At 38.1% G+C, this 26,106-nt stretch overlaps 1 protein-coding gene and 1 long non-coding RNA gene across 3 annotated transcripts in view; one reads left to right on the top strand and one right to left on the bottom strand.

The window, feature by feature from the left end:
- Nucleotides 1–26,106, bottom strand: part of BTD (biotinidase) — a 253,420-nt gene that overhangs the window by 148,939 nt on the left and 78,375 nt on the right. Inside the window, exons 1-2 of one of the 2 annotated variants that reach the window (XM_053714201.1) lie at nt 14,228–14,304; nt 11,976–12,190 (exon numbers count right to left, since the gene is read on the bottom strand). In XM_053714201.1, the coding sequence (XP_053570176.1) occupies nt 11,976–12,190; nt 14,228–14,276 (264 nt within the window). In that variant the 5' untranslated portion in view covers nt 14,277–14,304. Of the gene's footprint in view, nt 1–11,975; nt 12,191–14,227; nt 14,305–26,106 lie in introns of those variants that run through there. The other variant, XM_053714202.1, reaches the window with a different exon arrangement.
- Nucleotides 1–26,106, top strand: part of LOC128660385 (uncharacterized) — a 102,745-nt gene that overhangs the window by 64,849 nt on the left and 11,790 nt on the right. The window lies entirely within an intron of this gene.

The following is a 26,106-nucleotide window of genomic DNA, read 5'->3' as shown; positions in this document are numbered from 1 at the left end:
TTAGGGGGCTTAGAGTAGGTGTAATTAGTTTAAAATTGTTGTAATATTTTTCTGATGTTTGTAAATATTTTTTTATTTTTTGTAACTTAGTTCTTTTATATTTTTTGTACTTTAGTTAGTTTATTTCATTGTATTTATTTGTAGATATTGTATTTAATTAATTTATTGATAGTGTAGTGTTAGGTTTAATTGTAACTTAGGTTAGGATTTATTTTACAGGTAATTTTGCAATTATTTTAACTATTTAATAGCTATTATACCTGGTTAAAATAAATACAAAGTTACCTGTAAAATAAATATAAATCCTAAAATAGCTATAATATAATTATAATTTATATTGTAGCTATATTAGGATTTATTTTACAGGTAAGTATTTAGCTTTAAATAGGAATAATTTATTTAATAAGAGTTAATTTATTTCGTTAGATTTAATTTATATTTAACTTAGGGGGGTGTTAGGGTTAGACTTAGCTTTAGGGGTTAATACATTTATTAGAATAGCGGTGAGCTCCAGTCGGCATATTAGGGATTAATACTTGAAGTTAGGTGTCGGCGATGTTAGGGAGGGCAGATTAGGGGTTAATACTATTTATTATAGGGTTATTAAGGCGGGAGTGAGGCGGATTAGGGGTTAATAACTTTATTATAATAGCGGTGCGGTCCGCTCGGCAGATTAGGGGTTAATAAGTGTAGGCAGGTGGAGGCGTCGGCGGTGTTAGGGGCAGCAGATTAGGGGTACATAGGGATAATGTAAGTAGCGGCGGTTTACGGAGCGGCAGATTAGGGGTTAAAAAAAATACAGGCAGGTGTCAGCGATAGTGGGGGCGGCAGAATAGGGGTTAATAAGTGTAAGGTTAGGGGTGTTTAGACTCTGGGTTCATGTTAGAGTGTTAGGTGCAGACGTAGGAAGTGTTTCCCCATAGCAAACAATGGGTTAGGAGCTGAACGCGGCTTTTTTGCAGGTGTTAGGTTTTTTTTCAGCTCAAACAGCCCCATTGTTTTCTATGGGGGAATCGTGCACGAGCACGTTTTTGAAGCTGGCCGCATCCGTAAGCACCGCTGGTATCGAGAGTTGAAGTTGCGTTAAATATGCTCTACGCTCCTTTTTTGGAGCCTAACGCAGCCATTCTGTGAACTCTCAATACCAGCGGTATTTAAAAGGTGCGGCCAGAAAAAAGCCAGCGTTAGCTACGCACCCCTTTGGCCGCAGAACTCTAAATCTAGGCGATAGTGTTTCGTTCAGCCGATAAAGGTTGATCCTTGGTCATTATGGATAGGGTAGAATACACTAATGAAGCACTACGCCAATTAGGCAACATTGAGGATGGCCTCTCACCACCTAAAGATTAACATGTCCAAGACTGTACTCCTTCTTATCCCCCCTCAAGCTCTACGCCGACTTGTGACTTCTCTATCCCTGTTGACGGCATCACCATTTCCCCATCGCCCCAAGTTCGCTGCCTCAGAGTTACACTTGACTCAAATCTATCCTTCGCCCCCCCATATCCAATCGCTTTCTACATCCTGCCGCAACCATCTACGCAACATATCCAAGATTCAACCTTTTCTGTGCGCTAACACCACAAAGCAAATAATCCACTCCCTTGTTATTTCCCAACTCGACTACTGCAATAACCTACTTACTGGTCTTCCTCTTTCCCACCTCTCCCCCCTTCAATCCATCCTAAATGCCTCTGCCAGGCTGATCCACCTTTCCCGTCGCTCTGTATCTGCTGTACCTCTCTGCGAGTCCCTTCATTGGCTCCCCATACACAGCAGAATTAAATTCAAAATTCTCACCCTTGCATACAAAGTGCTCACCAACACCGCTCCCCTCTACCTATCCTCTCTAATCAACAAGTATACTCCAGCCCACCCACTAAGATCGAACAATGACCTGCTCCTTGCATCGGCAACTATCACCTCCATTCATGCTAGACTGCAGGACTTCTGTCATGCAGCACCTACTCTCTGGAACACTCTCCCTCGTGCTGTCAGGCTTTGCCCTAATCTTTCTTCCTATAAATGCTCTCTGAAGACTTTTCTGTTCAGAGAAGCCTACCACCCAACTCAATAATATTTCTCTTACCTAACAACACTTCCCTCATCTAAATCTGCATTATCTTTCTCAAGCTTGCAGTCCTCACCTCCTGTTTCTCAACCTCATGCCCTTCTAGATTGTAAGTTCCCAGGGGAATAGGGCCCTCAATTTCTCCTGTATGTGTTTGTAAATTTGTCCTGTCTCTTAGAAGTTTTATATTATTTTTTTATTTAAATGAACTGTATCCATGGACAGCGCTGCGGAATATGATGGCGCTTCATAAAGAAAGTATAATAATAATGTATACCGCACTTAATGCCATACCCTACAACCTGACATTATATGAAGAAGATTATTAAGGTCATAAATTACGGCCATTGTAGAATCAGAACAAATATATCTTAGAGAACTTTTTTCTTACCATCAATCCGTACAGCTTAACCAGTAAAGGAGACATCCACATAGATTGAAACAGTGTATCCAGACAAAAAGATATACTTTAAGCCATCTCATGTTTTTTCATATATAAACATTGTATGTTTTTTCTTTTAATAGTATGCATTGATATCTAAACAGATATCAACTTGACACTGGTGTCTTTTTATAGGTCTTTTATATTTTAATTGTGAGTTTTAGACAATTGTTATATCCACTAGGGATATTATTTAGTATTAATACATTTAAATTGATTCAGCCACCGTTTGCAGAGTATATTTTGTGAGGGAATTGCACATGTTAGTGGTAGGACATTATTCCTAGAATTGTTCCTTAAACCCACATCAGCATGATGTATAATATGTAGATAACACATCCCAAATTGATTATTGTGAGGATCTTGCAGAGTATATTCTGGGAGGCAATAGCACACGTTGGGAATTATTTCTAGAGTTGTTTCTTATCATGCTTTAGAAATTATGTATTATATGTAGATTCCATTGCACCACCTTACATTAGTATTTAAATCCAGTGAGCGTGTGTTTGCTATTTGGATACATAAACATGTGTATATAAGTGTATATACATTTATAAACATACAAATACATACACACACATATACATATATATATATATATATATATATATATATATATATATATATATATATACATATACATATATATATATATATATATATATATATATATATATATATACATATATACATAGGAAAAACACTTTGTCATCCCGCAACTCCAAAAATATACTGTAGAAAAATCTTTTTCTTAAAAACAAAAATAGATTTTATTTATCAAAAAAGAAAAGCAATGGTTAAAAATCATGTAAAAACATGCAAAATAGTTGTGGGCCTGCAACAAGGTGTTCAGAACCCAACGCCAAACATGTTTCGGGCCAAGCTTTAGCCCTTGTTCACTGGCATAATCTGAGTTCACACCTGCTAGTACTATTTAAAGGTAAAGTGTCTGTAGTAATTGCAGGCACCTGTATCATGTTAACTCTTTAACGACAAAAATGAATATTCAAATGTTAATATATAGTAAACATAATGCTTTGGTATTAATACACACTGCTGGATACTTATAGCTCTCATAGTTACAAAGGATGTAATGAAAATGTATATATGTAAAATACATTTTGGATGTTAAATTTTAAATACAAATTATTTGTTTTAAAGACATTTTACTTTCAATAAAATAAATCTACATCCATGATTGAGTTTAGACCAGAGGGGTGTTTTGTCTGTAAATTAAAGATCCAAAACACTTCCCTCTGGTCCAAACGTCTTTCCCTATCTCCCCCTCTCCTATGTCTTGGTATATGATCTATACCTTGTACAGTTAAGAGTGATTCATTAGAGTTGTGTTCCTGTCTAAAGTGCTTTGCTATGGGGGTTGTACTGTCTGGATTGCTTATATCCCTTAAGTGTTGAAGTACTCTGTCACGTAGGGCACGTTTTGTGCGCCCTACGTACTGCTTTTTGCATCCCTGACATGAGATAAATAACATGTGTAGTATTGCATGTAATTCTGTAGCGTATATCAAATTCTTTGTTTGTTATACTTGATTTAAATTTGGTTCCCTGTTCAATATGGGTACATGTTTTGCAAATTTTACCATTGCATTTGTTGCATCCCAGTCTCTGAGTGAGCCATGTCTGTCTTTTGTTGCTGGGTAACATAGAGGGAGCTAAAATGCTTCCTAAAGTTCTCGCTCTACGAGCTGAAAAAAGGCAACCATCAGCAACTATTTTCTTTATTTTAGTATCACTCTCTAGAATGGGTAAGCAACCACGTACAATGTTGCAGATTTTATTAAAATCTCTGCTGTAGTTGGTAATAAAAATAGGTTTGTTATATTGTCTATGTTTTTTTGCAGTGTTTTTATGCATCAGGTCATCTCTATTGATAAGGTCTACTTTCATCTTTGTTTTATTTAGAAGATCTGTATTGTAACCCCTGGCCTCCAATCGTTGGTTGGTTTGTTGGGCGTGTATTTGATATTTTGGTTCTGTTGTACAGTTACGTTTGGTTCTGATTAATTGTCCATACGGAATGGATTCAATTGTGTGTTTTGGGTGACATGAAGATGAGTGTAAAATGGTGTTGCCCGCTGTGCTTTTTCTAAAGAGCTCAATCTCTATGGAATGTGTGTCATTATTGGATGTCAATGTGACATCCAAAAAATTAATTGTGTTGGCATTTTCAGTCATAGTGAAAGATAAATTGAATTTGTTGCTGTTGGCATAGTCCAGAAACTCAGCAACTGATTGCTGGTCTCCGTCCCACACCAACACCAAATCGTCAATGTACCGGCCAAAATAAACAATGTGATCTCGAAAAGGATTAGTATCTCCAAAGACGTGGCACCGCTCCCAGAACCCCATATAGAGGTTAGCATAGGAAGGGGCGAATTTTGCCCCCATAGCAGTGCCACGTCTCTGGAGATAGAAATGATCCTCGAACTTAAAAAAATTGTGCGTGAGAAGATATTCAACTGCTGTGTACAGGAATTGATTAGTGAAAAAATCATATGTAGTGTGATGGGTAAGAAAAAATTGAAGTGCCTCCAAACCTAAAATGTGAGGGATGGTGGTATAAAGTGAAGTGACGTCTAAAGTGACAAATCTGTAAGAGTCACACCATGTAACATTTTTGATTTTTTCAATGAATGATGTTGAGTCTTTTAAATACCCATACAAGTCAGTGACTATGGGTTGTAAGTAAGTATCTACCAAATCTGAAATTCTTTCATTTAAAGAACCTATGCCAGCCACTATTGGACGGCCTGGGGGGTGTATGGAATCCTTATGCAGCTTTGGAAGCTGATGAAATATAGGAACACATGGGTTCTTAGGTAGTAAGTATTCCATGACCCTTTCTGAGAATACTCCATCTAACCTGGCTTTGTGTATTATGTCTGACAAGATCTTACTGTATGGTTTGGTGGGATCAGATGATAACAATTGGTATACATCTCTGTTGGCAAGTTGTCTGTTAGCCTCAATTAAGTAATCCTTTTTGTTTAGGATTACTGTATTGCCACCTTTATCAGATTCTCTGATAACTATACTTTGATCATCTTTCAATGTTTGAATTGCTTTTTTCTCTTGAGGTGTCAAATTACTGTTTTTATATGTGTTCATTGTTTTATTCTTATTGTTAAGTGCAATTAGCTGTGCTTCAAGAGTTTGTTGAAATACTTGTAAGTGTTGTCCCCTACTGTGAATAGGGTAAAAGATACTTTTTTCTTTAAATCTGTGTAGATTAATATCTTTCTCTGAGGGGCCATATCTGGCTGTTTGTGTAGAATCATTCTCATCAATGAGTTCTTGCATATCTACCATTGCGGTGTAATCATTGAAATTAAAGTTAGGAGAAGGTTGGACACAAACAACCTGATCATTGGTTGCTTCACCTGTAATTTCATCATCATTTGAAAAATGTCTTTTCAAGGTTAAATTTCTAACAAATCTGTTAACATCCAACACTGTGGAAAAAAGATTGAAATTACAGGTTGGAGCAAAGTTAAGACCCCTTTGTAATAGGGAAATTTCTTGTTCAGTAAGACATCTTGATGATAAATTGACTACATTATTTAATGTTGACTTGTCCTGTAGGATACTTTCTTTCTTTGGGGATAGCGACTGTTTCCCACCCCTTCTGCCTCTTCCCCTGTTCCCTCTACGTACTTTCTTTTTGTTTTTAACTTCGTATGGGGTTTGGAAAGGCCCACCCCGTTTTTTGACTGTGTGATGTTGGAAGTAGAAGGGATATCTAATACAGAGATACATTCTTTGACTGGTAGGGAATTGCTAGCCTGATGTAAAGATGTTTCCTGATCTGAAGTGTCATACTCATATTCAGTTTAACTGAATGTGACTTTTTTATCTTGTTTGGATCCTGTTCTTTTATGTGTATTAGTATGATGTGTTTTATTTTTGAAAGATGGTTTATAGTCACTATTGTGACTCCATCTATAGACCTTGTTTAATTCATAATCTAGCTTGTCTCTATGCATTTTTTGTTGTTTAAATAACCACAGTTCTTTTTTAAAAGATCTCATATTTGCTTGAAATTGTCTGTCATAGTCTTTGAACTCTTGATGACATTGATGTTTTTTGAGTTCTACTTGTAATTCTTGCATATGTTGAATTAATTGTAACCTTTGTTTCTTTTTATATTCTATTAACAGATTTATAAGGGATCTAGAACAAATGGTTAAGATCTCATTCCATTTGTTTATAAAATCTTGACATGTGACTTGAAAAGATGGAAACTTTGATATTCTTAAACCCCTTGGAATTCTAGAGTTTGTTTGGTAAAGTTGGAAGGTTTTAATATCCAACTCTAATCTTATGTCTCTTTTTCTAAGGTTATCCATTTGTTGAAATAGATCATCCAGTATAGTTTCTATGTCCTCTAGGACAGTGGTTCTCAACCAAAGTGACCTCAAGGCCCGGTAAATTTTAGCTAGACATGTCCGGGGCCCAGTAGTTTATTTATATATATATATATATATATATATATATATATATATATATATATATATATATATAGTGAGCAGCAGGGGCGGGCTGATCAGCCAGGCAAATAGGACCTGGGCCGAGGGACCAGCAAGTAGGGGGGCCCACAAATGGTATCTCCACGGATCCTGGTGCATTCCTTAAGCTGGAGTTTTCAGTTGCCCTATCAGTAACTAAGCAAATAAGTGTGGGTTTAGTGGGGGCCCTGGTAGGGGTCTGTCACTGTGAGGGCCATGGAGTGTGGGGTCTGGCCCTGGAGGTTGGGTGCCCTTTCTCTGGCCCTTAATGTTGGGGGTCCTGGCTCTGTAGGATGAGGGGCCTGTTAGGGGCAGGGCAGGAAGGCTACCATGTACATTTGCATACCATTTAATACATTTTGGTCAGTGTGAGACAGTGTTCCTGGGGCCTTGATTGGTCTCAGTCTGCACCTGGTTTGCAGTGGGGTAAGAGTGTGCAGTGGGGGCATGACAGGTCAGGGCCCACCAGCAGGGCTATCACGGCCCGGTACTGGGCCACGGCCCGGCTGTTGAGAAACCAGGCTCTAGGATATCCTCCATATCAGAGGAATCCTGGTCTAGGGTAATGTCTTTCAAAACATAGATTTCATCCATGCTTAATGCCAGAATGTATCAAGATTATATAGAAACAGCAAAGAAATTATAAAATCAGTAGATGTTAATTTCCTTAAAAGAAACGGAGCTTTGTAAAAGTCACTTTTTTGTAACAAAGTATATTTCTATATATAGAGTATTTCTTGGAGCTTTATGTTATGATGATGTTGTATTCCATAAAGCACACTTTGATAGCAAAAGTTCCCAACTCTCAATAACGATAACTTCTGTGTCAATGGATGAGAGATTAAACTACATATATACATACATACATACACACACACATTTAGACATATATATATATATATATATATATATATATATATATATATATATATACATACATACAGTATATATATTATCAGGTTCTCACGGATAATAATATACAAAAATGTAAACAAACACTGAAGCAATTATATGGATTTTTTCAGTATCTGAAGTTGTCTAGTATTATTCCAAAGTATCTCTTTCCCTAGTTTTCTTTTCTTTTCCTTTTTGTTTCATTTGAATTTTTGCACACATAACAGTTAGGTTCTTGTTACCAAATGTACAGTAAATTATCCTATATGGCCCACTAAGTAGTTTATTTGAATCTTAGTTCAGATACAGCATACAAAATTAGAATATTACAATAGTAGATATGATATTAAGGTATGAAACCAATATGTAGTATATATTGAAGCATGCTGTCTGGGCATCTAAAGGGTTAATAGGCTAACAATACAAGTTAATTAATAAAATTGACCACACACTATTGAACCGTACTAGATGTGTGTGCACCCCCCATAGTTTTTCATTGGTGGCATAGGAGGGCCTCAATTAACCAATAACAGGTGAAGTCTGCCTATATTACTTAGGGTAAGGGCTATAGGGCACTATACTGTCTATGAATAAGGCTCCACAGGAGCTGAAACGCGTCAGACGTCCACCCTAGCCCCCCCCAAGGCCCACATTCATAGCCATTTTTTTAGCCCTTTTTCTTTGCTATACTGTGTGACTGTTTAACAATAAATACCATTTTGCTTTGAGCTCAATCGTCTGGACTTCCTTTTTGTTATATATATATATATATATATATATATATATATATATATATATATATATATATATATATTATAGCCCTTTACAGTCAAACACCTTGCCATATACTTTTGAACCATTATAACTTTTTTTAATTAATATTTGTGCATAATTTTTTATTAGATTGTGTATATATGAGTGTAAATGTATTTTAATGTATTTACATTGTATTTGGTGCATTTATTTTAGCCCTACCCGTTTACATAAGAACTTCAGTCACGTTAACCCGAAGCGCAAATTTGGTTTGCGCTCATGTGGTTGCGTTTACTTTCAACTTGTAATAAGCACGCAAATTTGCGTGGGCGCGCCACTTCTAATCTAGCACCGAATTGAACAACATATAATATATGTTTACAATTTCACAGTTCTCTCATTTACTTTGATTCTTAAAATGTTTGGCATAGTTCTGACAAACATGAATCTAACAAAATGAGGCTAGCAGTTGCTGAAAAGTTACCATTACAACTGATGACCTGCAAAAAAGCAGCGCTAAGCTCCTAACGCAGCCCCATTTTTTCCTATGGGGAAACAGTTTCTATGTCTGCACCTAACACCCTAACATGAACCCGAGTCTAAACACCCCTAACCTTACACTTATTAACCACTAATCTGCCGCCCCCGCTATCGCTGACACCTGCATTATATTATTAACCCCTAATCTGCCGCTCCGTACACCGCCGCAACCTACATTATACCTATGTACCCCTAATCTGCTGTCCCTAACATCGCCGACACCTATATATTATTTATTAACCCCTAATCTGCCCCCCCCAACGTCGCCGCTACCTTACCTACACTTATTAACCCCTAATCTGCCGACCAGACCTCACCGCTACTCTAATAAATGTATTAACCCCTAAAGCTAAGTCTAACCCTAACCCTAACACCCCCCTAAATTAAATATAATTTTAATCTAACGAAATAAATTAACTCTAATTAACTAAAGTATTCCTATTTAAAACTAAATACTTACCTGTAAAATAAACCCTAATATAGCTACAATATAACGAATAATTATATTGTAGCTATTTTAGGATTTATATTTATTTTACAGGCAACTTTGTATTTATTTTAACTAGGTACAATAGCTATTAAATAATTATTTACTATTAAATAGCTACCTAGTTAAAATAATTATAAAATTACCTGTAAAATAAATCCTAACCTAAGTTACAATTAAACCTAACACTACACTATCAATAAATAAATTAAATCAATTAACTACAAGTACCTACAATTAAATAAACTAAACTACAAAAATACAAACACTAAATTACAAAAAATAAAAAAAGATTACAATAATTTTAAGCTAATTACACCTAATCTAAGCCCCCTAATAAAATAACAAAGACCCCCAAAATAAAAAAAATTCCCTACCCTAATCTAAATTAAAAAAGTTAACAGCTCTATTACCTTAACAGCCCATAAAAGGGCTTTTTGCGGGGCATGCCCCAAATAAATCAGCTCTTTAGCCTGTAAAAAAAAAACACAATACCACCCCCCAATATTACAACCCACCACCCACATACCCCTACTCTAACCCAAACCCCCCTTAAATAAACCTAACACTACCCCCCTGAAGATCTCCCTACCTTGAGCCGTGTTCACCCAGCCGGGCACCGATGGACCAAAAGAGGGCATCCGGAGCGGCAGAAGTCTTCATCCTATCCGGGCAGAAGAGGACATCTGGACCGGTAGACATCTTCATCCAAGCGGCATCTTCTATCTTCATCCATCCGGAACGGAGCCATCTTCTTCCAGCCGACGCGGATCCATCCTTCTTCCACGACGCCTACTCGCCGAATGAAGGTTCCTTTAAATGACGTCATCCAAGATGGCGTGCCTCAAATTCCGATTGGCTGATAGGATTCTATCAGCCAATCGGAATTAAGGTAGGAAAAATCTGATTGGCTGATTGAATCAGCCAATCAGATGCAAGTTCAATCGGATAGGCTGATCCAATCAGCCAATCAGATTGAGCTTGCATTCTATTGGCTGTTCCGATCAGGTGATGATTGGTCTAATGCTCACTTCAGTCAAGACTCTAAATACCGGCGTTAGGAAGATCCCATTGAAAAGATAGGATACGCAATTGGCGTAAGGGGATCTGCGGTATGGAAAAGTTGCGGCTTGGAAGTGAGCGTTAGACCCTTTCCTGGCTGACTCTAAATACCAGCGGGCGGTAAAAAGCAGCGTTAGGAGCCCTTAACGCTGCTTTTGACGGCTAACGCCAAACTCTAAATCTAGGTGTTTGTTTTTTTAAATCCCTAGACACGCGAAATAGAAACAATGCTTCCAAGTATTTGTCATTGATTGTTATGAAATTCAGGACCACTCAATTGAAAAAGCAAGTTTGCTGCTTTTGTCTATGTATTCTGGGGACAATTTTGGGCACACCCCACCCACTAGATGTTGTTCCATATGCCTATGGTAGCTACTGAGCCATCAAATATCACTGACTGTGATAGTACTTGCTGGGTACAGTATAATGTACTCAGCAAACAGTTTCCTGCCTTACATTAGCAGAAATAAAGTTGCTTGACTGCCCCAGATAGACCTGCTCTGTATGTGGATGTTTTTCTTGCACAGGATTACCTTAGCAACACCCTAGTCTCTACAGTGAGTTGCCACCTAAAGTTTACACTCCTCACACTGCTCCCAGACAAGATGCATTAGCTGCCTTAATTAATTTATATGGGAACAGTGTGCTAAGTATAAGTTTCAGCTGCTGACTCACTGCAGACACTAGTTTGTTTTGTAACCCTGTGCAGGAAAAACAATCAACTACATAGCAGGTCTATAAGGGACAGGGAGGCAGAGCATGATCATGCATACCGTGTCAAAATTATGTACATCACCTCCTTTAGAATAAGAATTTGCTGTATTAAAATTTACACAAAAAGTAAAAAAATAGAAAACAAAATCATAATATTCAAGATATGAAATTGTACCCTGTATAATTAAATAACTAATAAATGTTGGAAAGAACAGGTGAATGATTCTAAATTTTGGAAATGTTTAAAGGAAAACAGATGCTAATACATAAAACTAAAACTACTCAATCCAACGCCGCGATAAAAATAAATAAATTATAAAACATATCACAATATCAACATAAATGGTTGCCAAGTTTAAAAAATAATCAAATACGCACAACAGCTATTTTAGGTGTAAAGACCACATGTATTTTCTTAAATAACCTTTTTATGATGTTTTGACTTTATTTGTAATTTTTGGTGTTAGTTGAATGTTCTTAACTTACCTTTTCTGCTGCAGCAATCACTTGCTCTTCATAGATATCTAGATTTTTTGACATAAATCGCAATGCAGAAATGCGGTCAGTCAAAGCTGCAGGATTGGGGTTCAGTACAGAATTGTGTTCATAGACAGCAGCCACATAATATTCCATACAGTGAACGTTTGATAAGACAATAATTAAGTAGAAAATGCTTGATGGCAAGATCATATTTACTGTGCCTGTCAAAACAACAAATCAACAAATGTTAATTGTCAAAACAGAAAAAAATATGGAAAAGGAGAACACAAAAATGCTTAAAAGGGACACTCAAGTGAAAATACAACTTTTATGAGCATTTTAAACAACTTTCCAATTTACTTCCATTAACAAATTGTGCACAGTGTTTTTTATATTTACACAGCTCCTACTGAGCATGTGCAAAAATTCACAGAATATACGTATATGCATTTGTGATTGGTTGATGGCTGTCACATGATATAGTAGGAGTGGAAATAGACAAAACTTTGAAATTTGTCAGAAAAAAAATCTTCTCATTTGAAGTTCAGACTAAGTGCTTTTACATTTTCTTTGTATCATGCCTTTGTTGATTATGCAAATGTACCGTATTTACTGTTCATTTAATTAAAACTAAAATGCTTAAGGTGTAAATAATTAAAAGGGACATTATGCATTATAATTGCATTATAATTTGTTTTTCTTTTATTTGTTCCCATTGATCTAATTTTACACTTTACAGCCAAAAGTATGTAGATCTCCTACCCTCCCCTTTGCAGCTATAACAGTCGCCACTTCGAAGAAGGCTATCCACAAGATTTTGGAGTGTCTATGGGAATCTGTGCCCATTCAGCAAAAAGAGTGCTGGTGAAGTCAGTCACTGATCTTGACCGGTCTGACTCACAATCTGTGTTCTAATTCATCCCAAAGCAGTTAACTGGGATTCAGGTCATGGTTCCGTGCAGGCCACTTGCCTTCCTCCACAACTAACTTGTCAAACCATATCTTCATGGATCTCGCTTTGTGCACAGGGACACAGTCATGATGAAACTCCCCCAAACTGTTAACACAAAGTTGGAAGCATCCAATTGTCTAAAATGTTTTTGTATCTTATAGAATTAAGATGACCCTTCACTGGAACTAAGACGCCTAACCCAAAACCAGTAAAACAGCCACAAACCATTCTGCTACCTCCAACAAACAGTAGGCACTAAGCATTCTGGAAGGTAGTGTTCTCCAGGCATCCGTCACTCCCAGATTTTCCTGACTGCCAGATAATAAAGAGTGATTCAACACTCCAGAGAACACGTTGCACTGCAAAGGAGATGCCAAGCCAAGGCTTTTACCACTGCCTATAATCCGGACAAAAAAAGGGTTGGACAAACATTGAGAGATCACTGGCACATTATAAGTAGTGATCCCAGTCTACTATTTTCAAAATAGGATGTTCCGCATATCAGATTTAAAAGGGACAGTCTAGTCCAAAACAAACTTTTATTATGCAGATAGTGCATGTACTTTTAAACAATTTTCCAATTTACTTCTACTATCACCATTTTGTTCTCTTGGTATTCTTAGTTGAAAGCTAAGCCTAGGAGGTCCATATGCTAATTTCTACGCCATTGAAGGCCGTCTATTATTTCAGGGCATTCTGACAGTTTTTCACCACTAGAGGGTGTTAGTTAATGTGTTTCATATAGATAACACTGTGCTCACGCACGTGGAGTTCCTGTGAGCCAGCACTGATTGGCTAAAATAGAAGTCTGTCAAAATAACTGAAATAAGGGGCAGTTTGCAGAGGCTTAGATACAAGATAATCAAAGAGGTAAAAAGTGTATTAACCCCTTAAGGACCAGCGACGTACCCTGTATGTCACTGGCCTTTTTTTGGGACTTGATTGTTTTATAGCGCGATCTTGCCACCAGGGTTGAGACTGCTCTATTCCACAAAGCCTGCTGGAGGGAGGGCATTAATAGCGTGTTCTTGCTAGACTTGTGCTATTATGTCCTGAAAAAACCCTTAACGACCAGTGACATACAGGGTACATTGTGGTCATTAAGGGGTTAATATAACAGTGTTGGTCATGCAAAACTAAGGAACGGGTAATAAAGGGATTATCTATCTTTTAAAACAATATATATTCTGGTGTAGACTGACCCTTTAAGAGAGGTGTTAATTTGAGGGATCAATTAGCTCTCAGTTATCCTGAACATCGCTATAAACCAGAGCAATTGTTAAAATCCAATAAGAAATTATCCTACCATTGTTCCACTTGCAATGCCATGATACCTGGACCAACCTTTTAGTCATCCTCAGAAAAAGAAATATGACATCAGGTTTTTTCTCTCACTTGTACCACACTTGTTCTCTGTCTTCTGAAGTGTACTTGTGGCAAATTCTATGTTGGGAAAACATCAGACAACGCTGAGATAAGAATGGCCAACCATAGATATGCTATACGCACAGCCTTAGCTACCAAAAAAAAAGTGATCAACCTGTAGATAAGCATTTTTTGGAATCTGACCATACAACAAGGGATCTTAGTTTTGAATTAATCTACCATGTCCCCCCTCTGAAGAGAGGAGGGGACAGAAACAACAGTTTACTTAAAAGCACATTGGATATAAACTCTTTTTCCATATGGTTTAAATAAACAACTCAATTGGCATTGTTTTTTTGTAATTATATGTACCCCTTGGCGTTAATGTGCCTGAGACATATATGAAGAGTTTTTTTCTGCCCCCTAGCTGTGAGGTGCAGGTAGGGCAGATATTTCTTATGTAGTATCCCTTTAATTAATTTAATCCTAGGGCTATTGCGGTTTTATTTTGTCTTTGTTTTCATCCTCAATTAAAAAAAAATAATTATAAAAATGTACTTCTATTAATTTGCTTCATTATATTATTTTTGGTTGAAAAGATATTAGTAAGCACATTAATACAGTTTAACTAGTATGGTTGAAGAACTTGGAATCATGGCTATGATCCCTGGACTTGATTACCATTTAGAATTTGATATTTAATTTCCATGTAACAAATTACATTCATGTATGCTCATGTATCTTTATTTAAATGAGTAAATGTTGCTGATACGAATGGCACAGCTCGCTAAACCACTTAAATTTAGGACTGGGTAATAATTCCCCTTGTACAAAAGAATCTTGGTTTAAAGACGTCTGTATATCCTGGTGGATATGACCCAAAGTTTACTTTACTGACCTGATAACATGAAATAGCTGTTATATAGTAACTATTACAGATTTATTATTCTCATTTTTTGCAATCTTCTTACAATCAAAGTGTATTAACTATACTAGTTTTGAATGTCAAGAGTGGTCTGAAATGGGCCAATTATCTAGCTATAATCCAATTTTTCCAGTGTTACCAAAAAAAAATGTATTAAAGGATATTACACATGACACGTTTCACTATTCAGAATAGTGGAGGTTTGGTTACTACTTTGTATTGCCATATATAGATAATCAGATTGCAAAATGTTATCAAATGATTTATTAATTAATCTTACTAAGTTCTGCATGGCAACATCTGAAACAAGGTGATACTAAATCCGAAATTATAAATAATGTATGAAAACGAAATATCACAAAATTTAAGAAAACACAAAAAAAAATACTTTATAACATTAAAGAGCCATGATAGCCAAATGTGGAAACACTTGAAAGTGATGCAGCATAGCTGTAAAAAGCTGACAAGAAAATTTCACCTGAACATCTCTATGTAAAAAAGAGAGATAGTTCACCTCAAAAGTTCCTCAGTAGCCACATCCCATTGTAAAGGACTTCCAAGCAGCAAATCAGTATGTCTGTCCCGGGACAGCTAATAAGGGATTGAGCCTCGTGCACTCTCATCTTATTTCCCTATTCAGTTTAAGGAAGATTTTTTTACCTGCAGCTGAGCAACAGCTGAGTATAGCTTTTTACACAGCACTCACTCTGCTGAGCTGAGGAAATTGTGAGGTAAAATATCTTCCTTATTTACATAGAGATGCTCAGGTGATATTTTCCTGTCAGCTTTTAACAGTTATACTGCATCAGTTTCAAGTGATTTAGCGTATGAGTATTATGTCCCTTTAAGAGAATCTGACATTTGAGTGGTTATTAGAATTATTTTTTAGCTATAAAACAGTATATTCAATTTAACACATTTTAGTTTTGCAAAATTCTATTGCAGAGGTTGCAATGCAAATATACAGCATGCTTTCATTGGCTCCAATGTTAGTATTTAGAGACATAAAAATACTGGGTACAACTGCAGTAGCAAGGTTACAATTCACCATGCTTTTGTTTTTCCTCCTGTGCATCCCTCTTCAAAGCTATGCAAACATTTTCTGCTTTCTATTGTTTGAGCTAATCCAAAGTGCAAGATACAGCTGTCAAAAAGCCGACCACTGATCTGTGAAGTTGCATTGCTTCTGTCACACGATGCAACATTACATGCATACCAAGGGCCAGATAATGAGTGGAGCGGTAATTTGTGCTTGTGCATTAACTTTGCTCGGGCTTTTGCACACAACGTATAGCGAACGTATTAAAAGATGAAAGTAAGTTTTTGCACAAGTGCTAACCGGACGCACGCAAAAAGCCATAGCTTGAATATTGTGAAGCGTTAATGTATCAGACATCCCAACCTGCAAAATCTCATTTCAGGGAGGTGGCTTCTTCCGCTACTGCGCTGCCACCCCCCACCCCCCTCTCAGTTATATAGTGGACACCTTGAAACCCTAAATAAGATAGAGACTTATCATTAAAGTAGCTTCCCACTAAAGTCACATTAAAAAAAAAGTAGCTTTATTGCACAACCACATACAATAAACCTATTTTCCAGTGATCGTACACTTGTTGAATGCTTAAATATTTTAAAATACAAAGTTTAATTAAGTGCAGTAAATAAGATAGTATTTGTGTTTTATTTTATTAAAATCAATGGAGGCTTTTTTGTTACTGGTGCATGCTTTGAGGGTTCTATAACGTCCCAGCAACTAAAGGCATTCCTTAAAGAAACACTTTTCCAGATTTGGGCCACATTGGATCATAGTACTTGGAGTTTCAGGGAGATTGCATTCCATTTGCTGGCATCAGGGAGACGCTATTACAATCAGGGAGACTCCCTGAACTTCAGGGAGACTTGGGATGTCTGATGTATTCCCCCTTAGACTTTAATAAAGCACGAAAAATAGACCCTTACTCACAAGCAAACCAAATTGCATTTTATCAAGTGCACTAACCCCACATTAAATATGAATATTTCACATTCCAATGTTATTCACATAGAAAAATATGTATATTTATTCATAATTACATATTTATATATATATATATATATATATATATATATATATATATATATATATATATATATATATATATATAAATATAAATATAAATATATATATGATGGTTTTAGGTAAAATACCCATTTATATAACACAGTTGCATTGAATTAAATCATTCCAACTCTAATTTCACTACTATACACAGCTGATACGGGGCTCTGTGAAGCCTTTGCTCTGAGCTTCAAAGTGGCTCTGGATTATAAGTGGCCGAGTTAAGAACTGGAGGGGAAACTGCAGACCCCACTAACAGGTAATCCTTACCAACTATACACCTGCACAATACTCTCTATGTCCTTTCTGCTCTGTCTGTCTGCCATCTTCCTAAAACTCACTGCATGCCCTTATAACATCAATAATCCCCACACTATCCTTATCTCTCCCTCCCTTCTCTCATCCCCTATTCTGTCCTCTCATTAACTACTCAGTTTCCTTAGCAATACTTCCCCATCTAACTCTCCTGTGTCTAATCATACACACTCCTACAAGTCTCTCTCTCACCTTTTGTCACACTCACTGCTACTACTGATTGCTGCTGGTGACGTCTCTCCTAACCCTGGCCCTGCAGCAATCACCACACTTTTACACTCTCGCTCAGTCTCCCACAATACAAACTCAAGGTCACGCGATCCCAACAATCTCATCTCCATTAACCCACAGCGCTTATCCCCTCTCTTTTCTTGTGCCCCCTGGAATGCTCGCTCTTTGTGTAACAAACTTACAACTGTTCACGACCTGCTTGTTTCTAACGCTTTCAATCTTCTAGCAATTACTGAAACATGGCTATCTTCCTCTGACACCGCTTCCATTGCTGCTCTAACGCATGGCGGTCTCCACTTTAGCCACACACCTAGGCCAGGTGAGAGACATGGTGGCGGTGTTGGAATCTTACTATCCCCCTCCTGCTCCTATCAGCACCTGCATCCTCATCCATCTCTCTCCTTCTCCTCCTTTGAAGTCCACTGCATCCGCATTTTCTACCCCCTCTCCCTCAAGGTGGCAGTTATCTATCGCCCCCCTGGACCAACCTCCCAATTCCTCGACAACTTTGCTGCCTGGCTTTCTCACTTTCCCTATACAAATACACCTGCTCTAATCCTAGGGGACTTCAACATCCCCATTGATAACCCATCTGCCCCTGCTGCCTCTAAATTTCTCTCACTCACAAACTCCTTTAGTCTCTCACAATCCACCCTATTCCCTACTCGCCGTGACGGACACTCTCTTGATCTGGTATTCTCCTACCCCTGCTCCCCTTATGATGTCACCTGTCGCACATTTCCCATCTTAGACCACCATCTGCTCACCTATAATCTCAATGTACATGCTAAACCTATTTCTCCCCCCCCCCCGCCTCCGCACCTGTAGAAATCTGCACTCTGTTGATCCTCTCCAACTTTCTAACCTTATTCAACCTTGTTACAAACCACTATAACAATACTCTCCCCTCTGCACTCGACACCCTTGCTCCTCCACAAATATGCAAAATCCCACGTAATCAGCTCCAGCCCTGGCACTCTCAGCAAACATGCTATCTAAAAAAATGCTCCCGTGCTGCTGAATGTGCCTGGAGGAAATCCCACTCTGAACCAGATTTCCAACACTATAAGTTCATTCTTTATTCTTACTCCGCTGCCCTTCACTTAGCCAAGCAAAACTACTTCTCTTCTCTCATATCTTCTCACTCCTCAAACCCTAAACGTCTCTTCTCCACTTTCAACACTCTCCTCTATCCACCTGCACCACCCCCTTCAACTGACTTTAGTGCTCAAGACTTGGCAGACTACTTTTTCAACAAAACACTTACCATCCAAAGTAACATTCCACCACAAGACTGCAACCTTCCATCTCCGCCCCCGGTCACCCCCTCCAGCACTCTCAGTACCTTCCCCCCAACCACTGAGAATGAAGTGAGTTCCCTAATATCTTCCTCACACCTCACTACCTGCCCCCTTGACCCTATCCCTTCCTCAACCCCAATTCTCCTGCAAACTACCGCACCATATCACTACTTTTGCTAGCTACTAAAGTCCTGGAAAAACTAGTTTTCGATCACCTAACACACTTCCTATCTTCCAACTCATTGCTTGACCCCCTGCAATCTGGCTTCTATCCCCAACACTCAACTGAGACTGCCCTCACCAAGGTTATTAACGATCTTCTTTCTGCTAAAAACAATGGCCACTATTCTATACTTATCTTACTTGACTTGTATGCAGCCTTTGACACTGTTGACCATCCCCTCCTCCTACGGACTCTCAGCTCCCTTGGGCTCTGTGACATTGTCCTCTCCTGGATCGACTCTTATCTCTCTAATAGGTCCTTTTCTGTCTCATTTGCTAGTGACTCCTCCTCTCCATTGCCTCTGTCTGTTGGAGTACCTCAAGGCTCTGTTCTAGGCCCTCTACTCTTCTCTATTTATACTTCCTCACTGGGTAAACTTATCAGTAGCTATGGCTTCAACTATCACCTCTATGCTGATGATACTCAGATCTACCTATCCACCCCTGCACTTTCTCCTTCTGTCCTTTCCCACATCAGCGACTGCTTATCTTGCATTTCTTCCTGGATGGCCTCTCACCACCTAAAAATCAACATGTCCAAGACTGAGCTTCTTCTAATCCCCCATCTAATTCTACTCCAGTTTCTATCTTTACTATCACTGTTGGTGACACCACTATCTCCCCATCACCCCAAGTCCGCTGCCTAGGAGTTACACTTAACTGCAATCTGTCCTTCATACCCCACATCCAATCACTCTCTTCATCCTGTCGCAACCACCTATGCAATATCTCCAAAATTTGTCCTTTTCTAAATGTGCTGAAACTACTAAATAGCTAATCCATTCCCTCGTAATTTCCCGGCTTGACTACTGTAACAACCTACTAACTGGCCTTCCTCTCTCCTGCCTCTCCCCCCCCCTCTTCAATCCATCCTAAATGCCTCTGCTAGGCTAATCAACCTCTCCCGACACTCTGTATCTGCTGCACCCCTCTGTGAGTCCCTTCACTGGCTTCCCATTCACAGCAGAATTAAATTCAAAATTCTCATTCTGACCTACAAATCCCTTACCAATGCAGCCCCCCCCCCATACCTGTCTTCACTCATCAACAAATATACTCCAGCCCGTCCCCTAAGATCCAACAATGATTTACTCCTTGCCTCTTCTACCATAACCTCCTCTCATGCTAGACTACAGGACTTCTCTCGTGTGGCACCAACCCTCTGGAACACACTTCCTCGAGCAGTCAGACTTTCCCCCAACCTCTCCTCCTTTAAATGCTCCCTAAAGACCTTCTTGTTCAGGGAAGCCTATCACCAAATCAGTAACTAACGAATTCCACTTGCCTAATAGTTGCCCTCATCTAACTCCACACTAACATCATTCCCACCTTTGCAGTCCCCACCTCCTGTTTCTCACCCTCCCACCCATTTAGATTGTAAGTTCCCACGGGAACAGGACTCCCAATACCCCCTGTATTTGTTTGTTAAATGTTGTCTGGTGTCTCATATTGTACTGTCCTTTTATCTTTGTTACCCATGGACAGTGCTGTGGAATCTGTTGACGCTTTATAAATAAAGAATAATAATAATTTATATGTATATACAGTATTTCTGTAAATACATATACACACAAATATAAATAATATAAATATGTATATATATATATTTTTTACACATACATATTTAGACATGTATATATCTCTATGTTAAAGCCCTTTGAGGCTTTTTTTCTAACACCTGAGAACTCATATCTTTGAGTCATTATAACTTTTTATTACAATTTTGTGTAATAATTTGTATTAGATAGTATTATTATGAGTGTAACTGTACTTTTAACAGTTAACCAGAGCTCTGAAGTTGTGCTATCACAACAGAAGTTAAATTCAATTGCACTCAAGGAAACGCGTTTACTTTTGTTAAGGAAATATTTTTTTTAATTCTGTATATATTTCTCATTTGTTAGAATGACATGACATTTTTAAACAGTTACATTTCTTATGTCAGTTCAGCTATTTTTCTGTTGTGCATACAAAATAGAACTTTTCAGCTACAGTAACACCCAAAGTTTGTATGGACAAGATAAGAAAAGACCACAAGGTGCTTACTGTGAAGATTCTCAGAAACACAGAACATGGCCTATAAAAGAGACACTGTTGCTATCTGATGCTGCGCGCCACACTCTGTATTACTGTAAAGTGACCTGTTGTCATTTTGTTGTCATTTTGTTCAATTGTACAATTATAACCTTATTAATTTGGAACAGCTGTCTGATGTAAATTTTTTCTTCAACACTTTCAACCTGTAATACGCACACTACTTCTGGCACACGCAGAGAGCTACGATAAACCCTTTTCACTCGCACGCAAGTCAACATGCCACTTGTAATCTAGGCCCAAGTTGGCAGCACCGAATATAAAGATGCAGAGCTTTACCAACTGGCTTCTGTAATGGGTAACAATAAGATAACAGCGTTAAAAAGAGCAACAAGTATAGGAGGAAAAACAATAGCATGGCGAGTACTAAACCATGCTACTATAGTTGTACTCAATAGATTAATGTCCCTTTAACAAAGTATTTCTCTTATGACATAACCCCCCCCCCCACACACACACACTATCTGTTTACATCCCCTGGCAAAGGGGGCAGCACAATGCTTAATTAACTTATAAATAAGTATTAATAACTCAGAATGTTCTAATAAATAGTAATAGCAACATATGTCATGTTCAGTACAATATAAAATTTCACATATTATAGTAAATTGGGTACACTGTAGATCACATAAGAATGTGCAGTGGTGTACAGCTGCCTAAAGGTCCTTGCAAAAAACACCTACATATAGGATGTTATCAAATCTGAACCTATAGGTTATCAGCATAAGAAATATTTTGCACATTTACCTCAGGAGACTAAGTTAACTCCCCAGATTTATGCTTATGCTAATTTTTTTGGGGACAGCTGCTAAACAAACTGTCACAATTTTGTATATATTATTTTTAGCTTCAGGAGTAAAAAAACGTAGTTTCCTCCTGAGTGACAAGTACAGGGTAATTTCCTTTAGGAAAGTGGACTGTTGCAGCTGACATGTATGCAAAATATCAGGTATACAATTCTCACAGATTTGAGTGACCAGGCATACTGGAACATATTTGTAAAATAAACATTTATATGTAGAAAGATGGATATCAGAAAACTGACTCCTCAGATATATCTGTGGAGACAGAGGCATTTTGTTCAAGATTTTACTTATAATAAAGTATGCAAAGACACTGCATATAAGTATTTTTACAGACACTACCTGGTAGAGAGCCCCCTCTACACTATTTTTACACTCCCTCAGACACTTCAACCATCTGTACTCACCCCCTTCCTGGGACTGGAAAGAACTGGAAATAGGTTTAAAAAATGGTCCCAACTGTAGTATTATAGAATCTAGTTACAGAGGCTCCATATTGAGAGAGAAAAGCCAGGAAATACTGAGGGGGCGGAGCTACTGCGGGGAACAGCGCCAGTGGCCATGTTAAAAAGTTAAAACACTTTTGGTTCTGTTCCAAATAAAGATAGTACACCAAGCATAAAACCCCCATAAAAACTATAAAACACTGGTCCCCAGCCTAACTGGAGCCTCCTCTATCAAACTGCATATTGCACTAAGCAAAAGCCAGTCTTCTTAAAGGGCTATACACCTACATTTTAAAAGTTCCACCAAAATTGCCCTAGGAGCTGCCAGAGGGCTGTAACATAGGCTTCCCTGATAGTGTTCCCAATGATGATAGAACCATTAGGGACCCGATAGGGAGCAAAAATTGTGTAATGAGGGGAGCAGGTTAAGTCCTATGGCTATGCTGTACCTATATCAGAGTACCTGCAAATAGCCTCTGGGCTGTATGTGGGCTGTGTAAAGTCACTTACCTTATGCAGCACCGTTCAACTGGCTTACCAGCCATGTCAATGCAGCTGCAGCTGTATCAAGTACCACAGAGAATTTCAGGGGGAGGCTAGGGTTGAGTACCTGTGATGCCTGACGGTAGTTATGGCTGAATCCCGTTAAGAAAATGCTGTGTACATATTAGGGTATTCTTGTGTCCCTGTATCATGCACCTGCTGTGAAGTTTCTCTTCTATTTTTCTTCTTCTATTTTCTTTGTAAATGATACTCCCTAGGGACTCTGGGTCTCACATAGGTCTGAGCTCCTAATTTATAATCCAAAAGCAAGTAGCTGGAACAGCCTCTATTTACAACCAAGAACAAAACTAGAGAGTAATAGGAGGTGGGAGGTACTTAAGCTCTGATATAGGTTCTTGACCTCTTCCTAGTAGCAGGAAATATATCCCATATATTTTCTTTCACAAAAGAAAACTAGTTGCCAGAAAACTCACCTTCGCTGGTTCCCAGCGAACGTGCTGCACTCCTTCTTGGTGTCCCACGTGGAGGGATGCCGAGATCCGTCTGTGGCCTAGATTTAAAGGGCCATAATCTAATTATAGGAGCTCCCACCTGAAGGACTCAGGTGTGGGAGTTCCTATAAAAGCTCACCAAGCCCATCACTCTGGGCTGACTTATTGATCAATTTCCCTGTCCCTGACTACAAGCATACTTATGATGAAGCGCATGTGCCCATGCGTGAAACGCGTAAGATAGGAGCTTACCTTGTGTCCTGAAGCCTGCTCCTAATAAACTTGTTTATCGACTCCAAGACTCAGCTTTCCTTTTTCCTCATTTGTATACAAGCATACTTACCTTGATACCTGTGTATGCTTACCTTTGCTCCTTATACCAAACATAGTTACCTTGATACCTATGCATGCGGATCTCGCTCCTGAGACCAAGCATATTCACCTTGATACCCTGTGTATGCTTACCTTGCTCCTGAGACCAAGCATTCTTACATTGCTTTCATGTATGCTCAACCGGATCCTGAAAATCAAGCAGTATAATCTGATACTGGTGTATGCTCACCCTGTTTCTGAAGCGGTTTCTGCTGTACCTATCTGGTATCCTGTGACAGTCTCATCAACTGTACACGGTGGGTATCCTGTGCCTGCTGAGAAACCTGTGTCTACCATACCAGTGATGGCCTTCTCCAAACCAGCTGTACCTATCTGGTATCCCTTGACAGTCTCACCAACAGTACCCGCTGTCTATCCTGTGCCTGCTGAGAAACCTGTGTCTATCATACCAGTGACAGCCTTCTTCAGATCAGCAGTGCCTGCTGTACCTAATAGGTATTCTGTGTTACTCTCACCTTCTACTACTCTAATCAAACACTAGTGTCTAAGGGACTTTGTTTCTGCTAAAAAACTTTAGTGATTTGCATAAGGCCTTTACTGTTATCTTCAATCTGCACTACCTACTGTTCCTTTTATTTACCAAACAGTAAAGCTTTCAAGAAAGACTTTCATTTGTTCTGTTTATCTGTTCCACACACATCCTTATCCCTCACACTAGTAATTATGACCTAACAACTGAGAAGCAGAAACAATTAAAACTGTCTAATTTGCTCTATGAATTCACCCAGATTAATGACAAAACAGGAGGATAAGAATACTTGATAACTTTAGCCTTCCAAGATTGGAATCTCTTGCATGCTTTCAGTCCCAATACAGGAGACAGTAAACACTTTCAGGTTTTTATATAAAATGATTAGTTATGTGTAATAAAACAACTTTGAAATATATTTCATTATTTATTTTGCCTCCTTTTCATTTCATTTAGTATTGGTTAACTTCTAAAGGGTAACCCTGCTACATATCTTCACCTAATTGGCTTTATCAGATAGCAACTGCAAAACAATGCATTTTATACTAACATTATGACTGTGCCTAGCCTTGTTGTCTGCAGAATAAAGCCCAGATTGGCTCACCAAAACAAGGAAAATTGTGTTTTGAGATTGGCTATTGAAAAAACAGTGGTCATAAAAATATTTATATATTTGTACGATATGTCATTCTATATCAACACAACTGGAACGATTTTTAATTCCAAGGCGTTTACTGTCTCTTTAAAAGTTAAGAATTCAAAGTGTTTCTTAAATATATTTAAAGGAATGTCCCATTTAATCTAGATTTTAATTTTATTGTGAGTTTAAATCCATATTTTTTTGCCTATATCTTGTATTATGGTATTAAAGGGACACTGAACCCAATTTTTTTTCTTTCGTGTTTCAGATAGAGCATGCAATTTTAAGCAACTTTCTAATTTACTCCTATTATCAATTTTTCTTCATTCTCTTGGTATCTTTATTTGAAAAAGAAGGCATCTAAGCTTTTTTTGGTTCAGGACTCTGGACAGCACTTTTTTTATTGGTGGATGAATTTATCCACCAATCAGCAAGAACAACCCAGGTTGTTCACCAAAAAATGGGCCGGCATCTAAACTTACATTCTACCATTTCAAATAAAGATACCAAGAGAATGAAGAAAATTTGATAACAGGAGTAAATTATAAAGTTGCTTAAAATTTCATGCTCTATGTGAATCACGAAAGAAAAAATTTGGGTTCAGTGTCCCTTTAAACAGAAGCGTCACATGGCCTAGTATTGCCAGATAATGATATGGAATGGGTACAGGATAACAAGTTGCACTCACGTGTAAAAAAGGACCCCTAAATGGTGCAAATGTAGCAGGCTGGAATTTCTCAGTCACCCAGCAGACTGGCCTCTCGTAGTTCACTGATGACAGGAATGGAGATCTTCAAAAAGATTTTCTCCAATACAGGATATGAGCAATATATGATATATAGCAAGTAATACAAATTAAAACTTGTATTTATTAAAATAAGCAACATG

Source organism: Bombina bombina, chromosome 5, assembly GCF_027579735.1.
Source record: "Bombina bombina isolate aBomBom1 chromosome 5, aBomBom1.pri, whole genome shotgun sequence".
In the NCBI taxonomy this organism is placed as follows: domain Eukaryota; kingdom Metazoa; phylum Chordata; class Amphibia; order Anura; family Bombinatoridae; genus Bombina; species Bombina bombina.
Note: the sequence above shows the minus strand (reverse complement) of the source record. Positions and strands in the feature narration are given on the sequence as shown.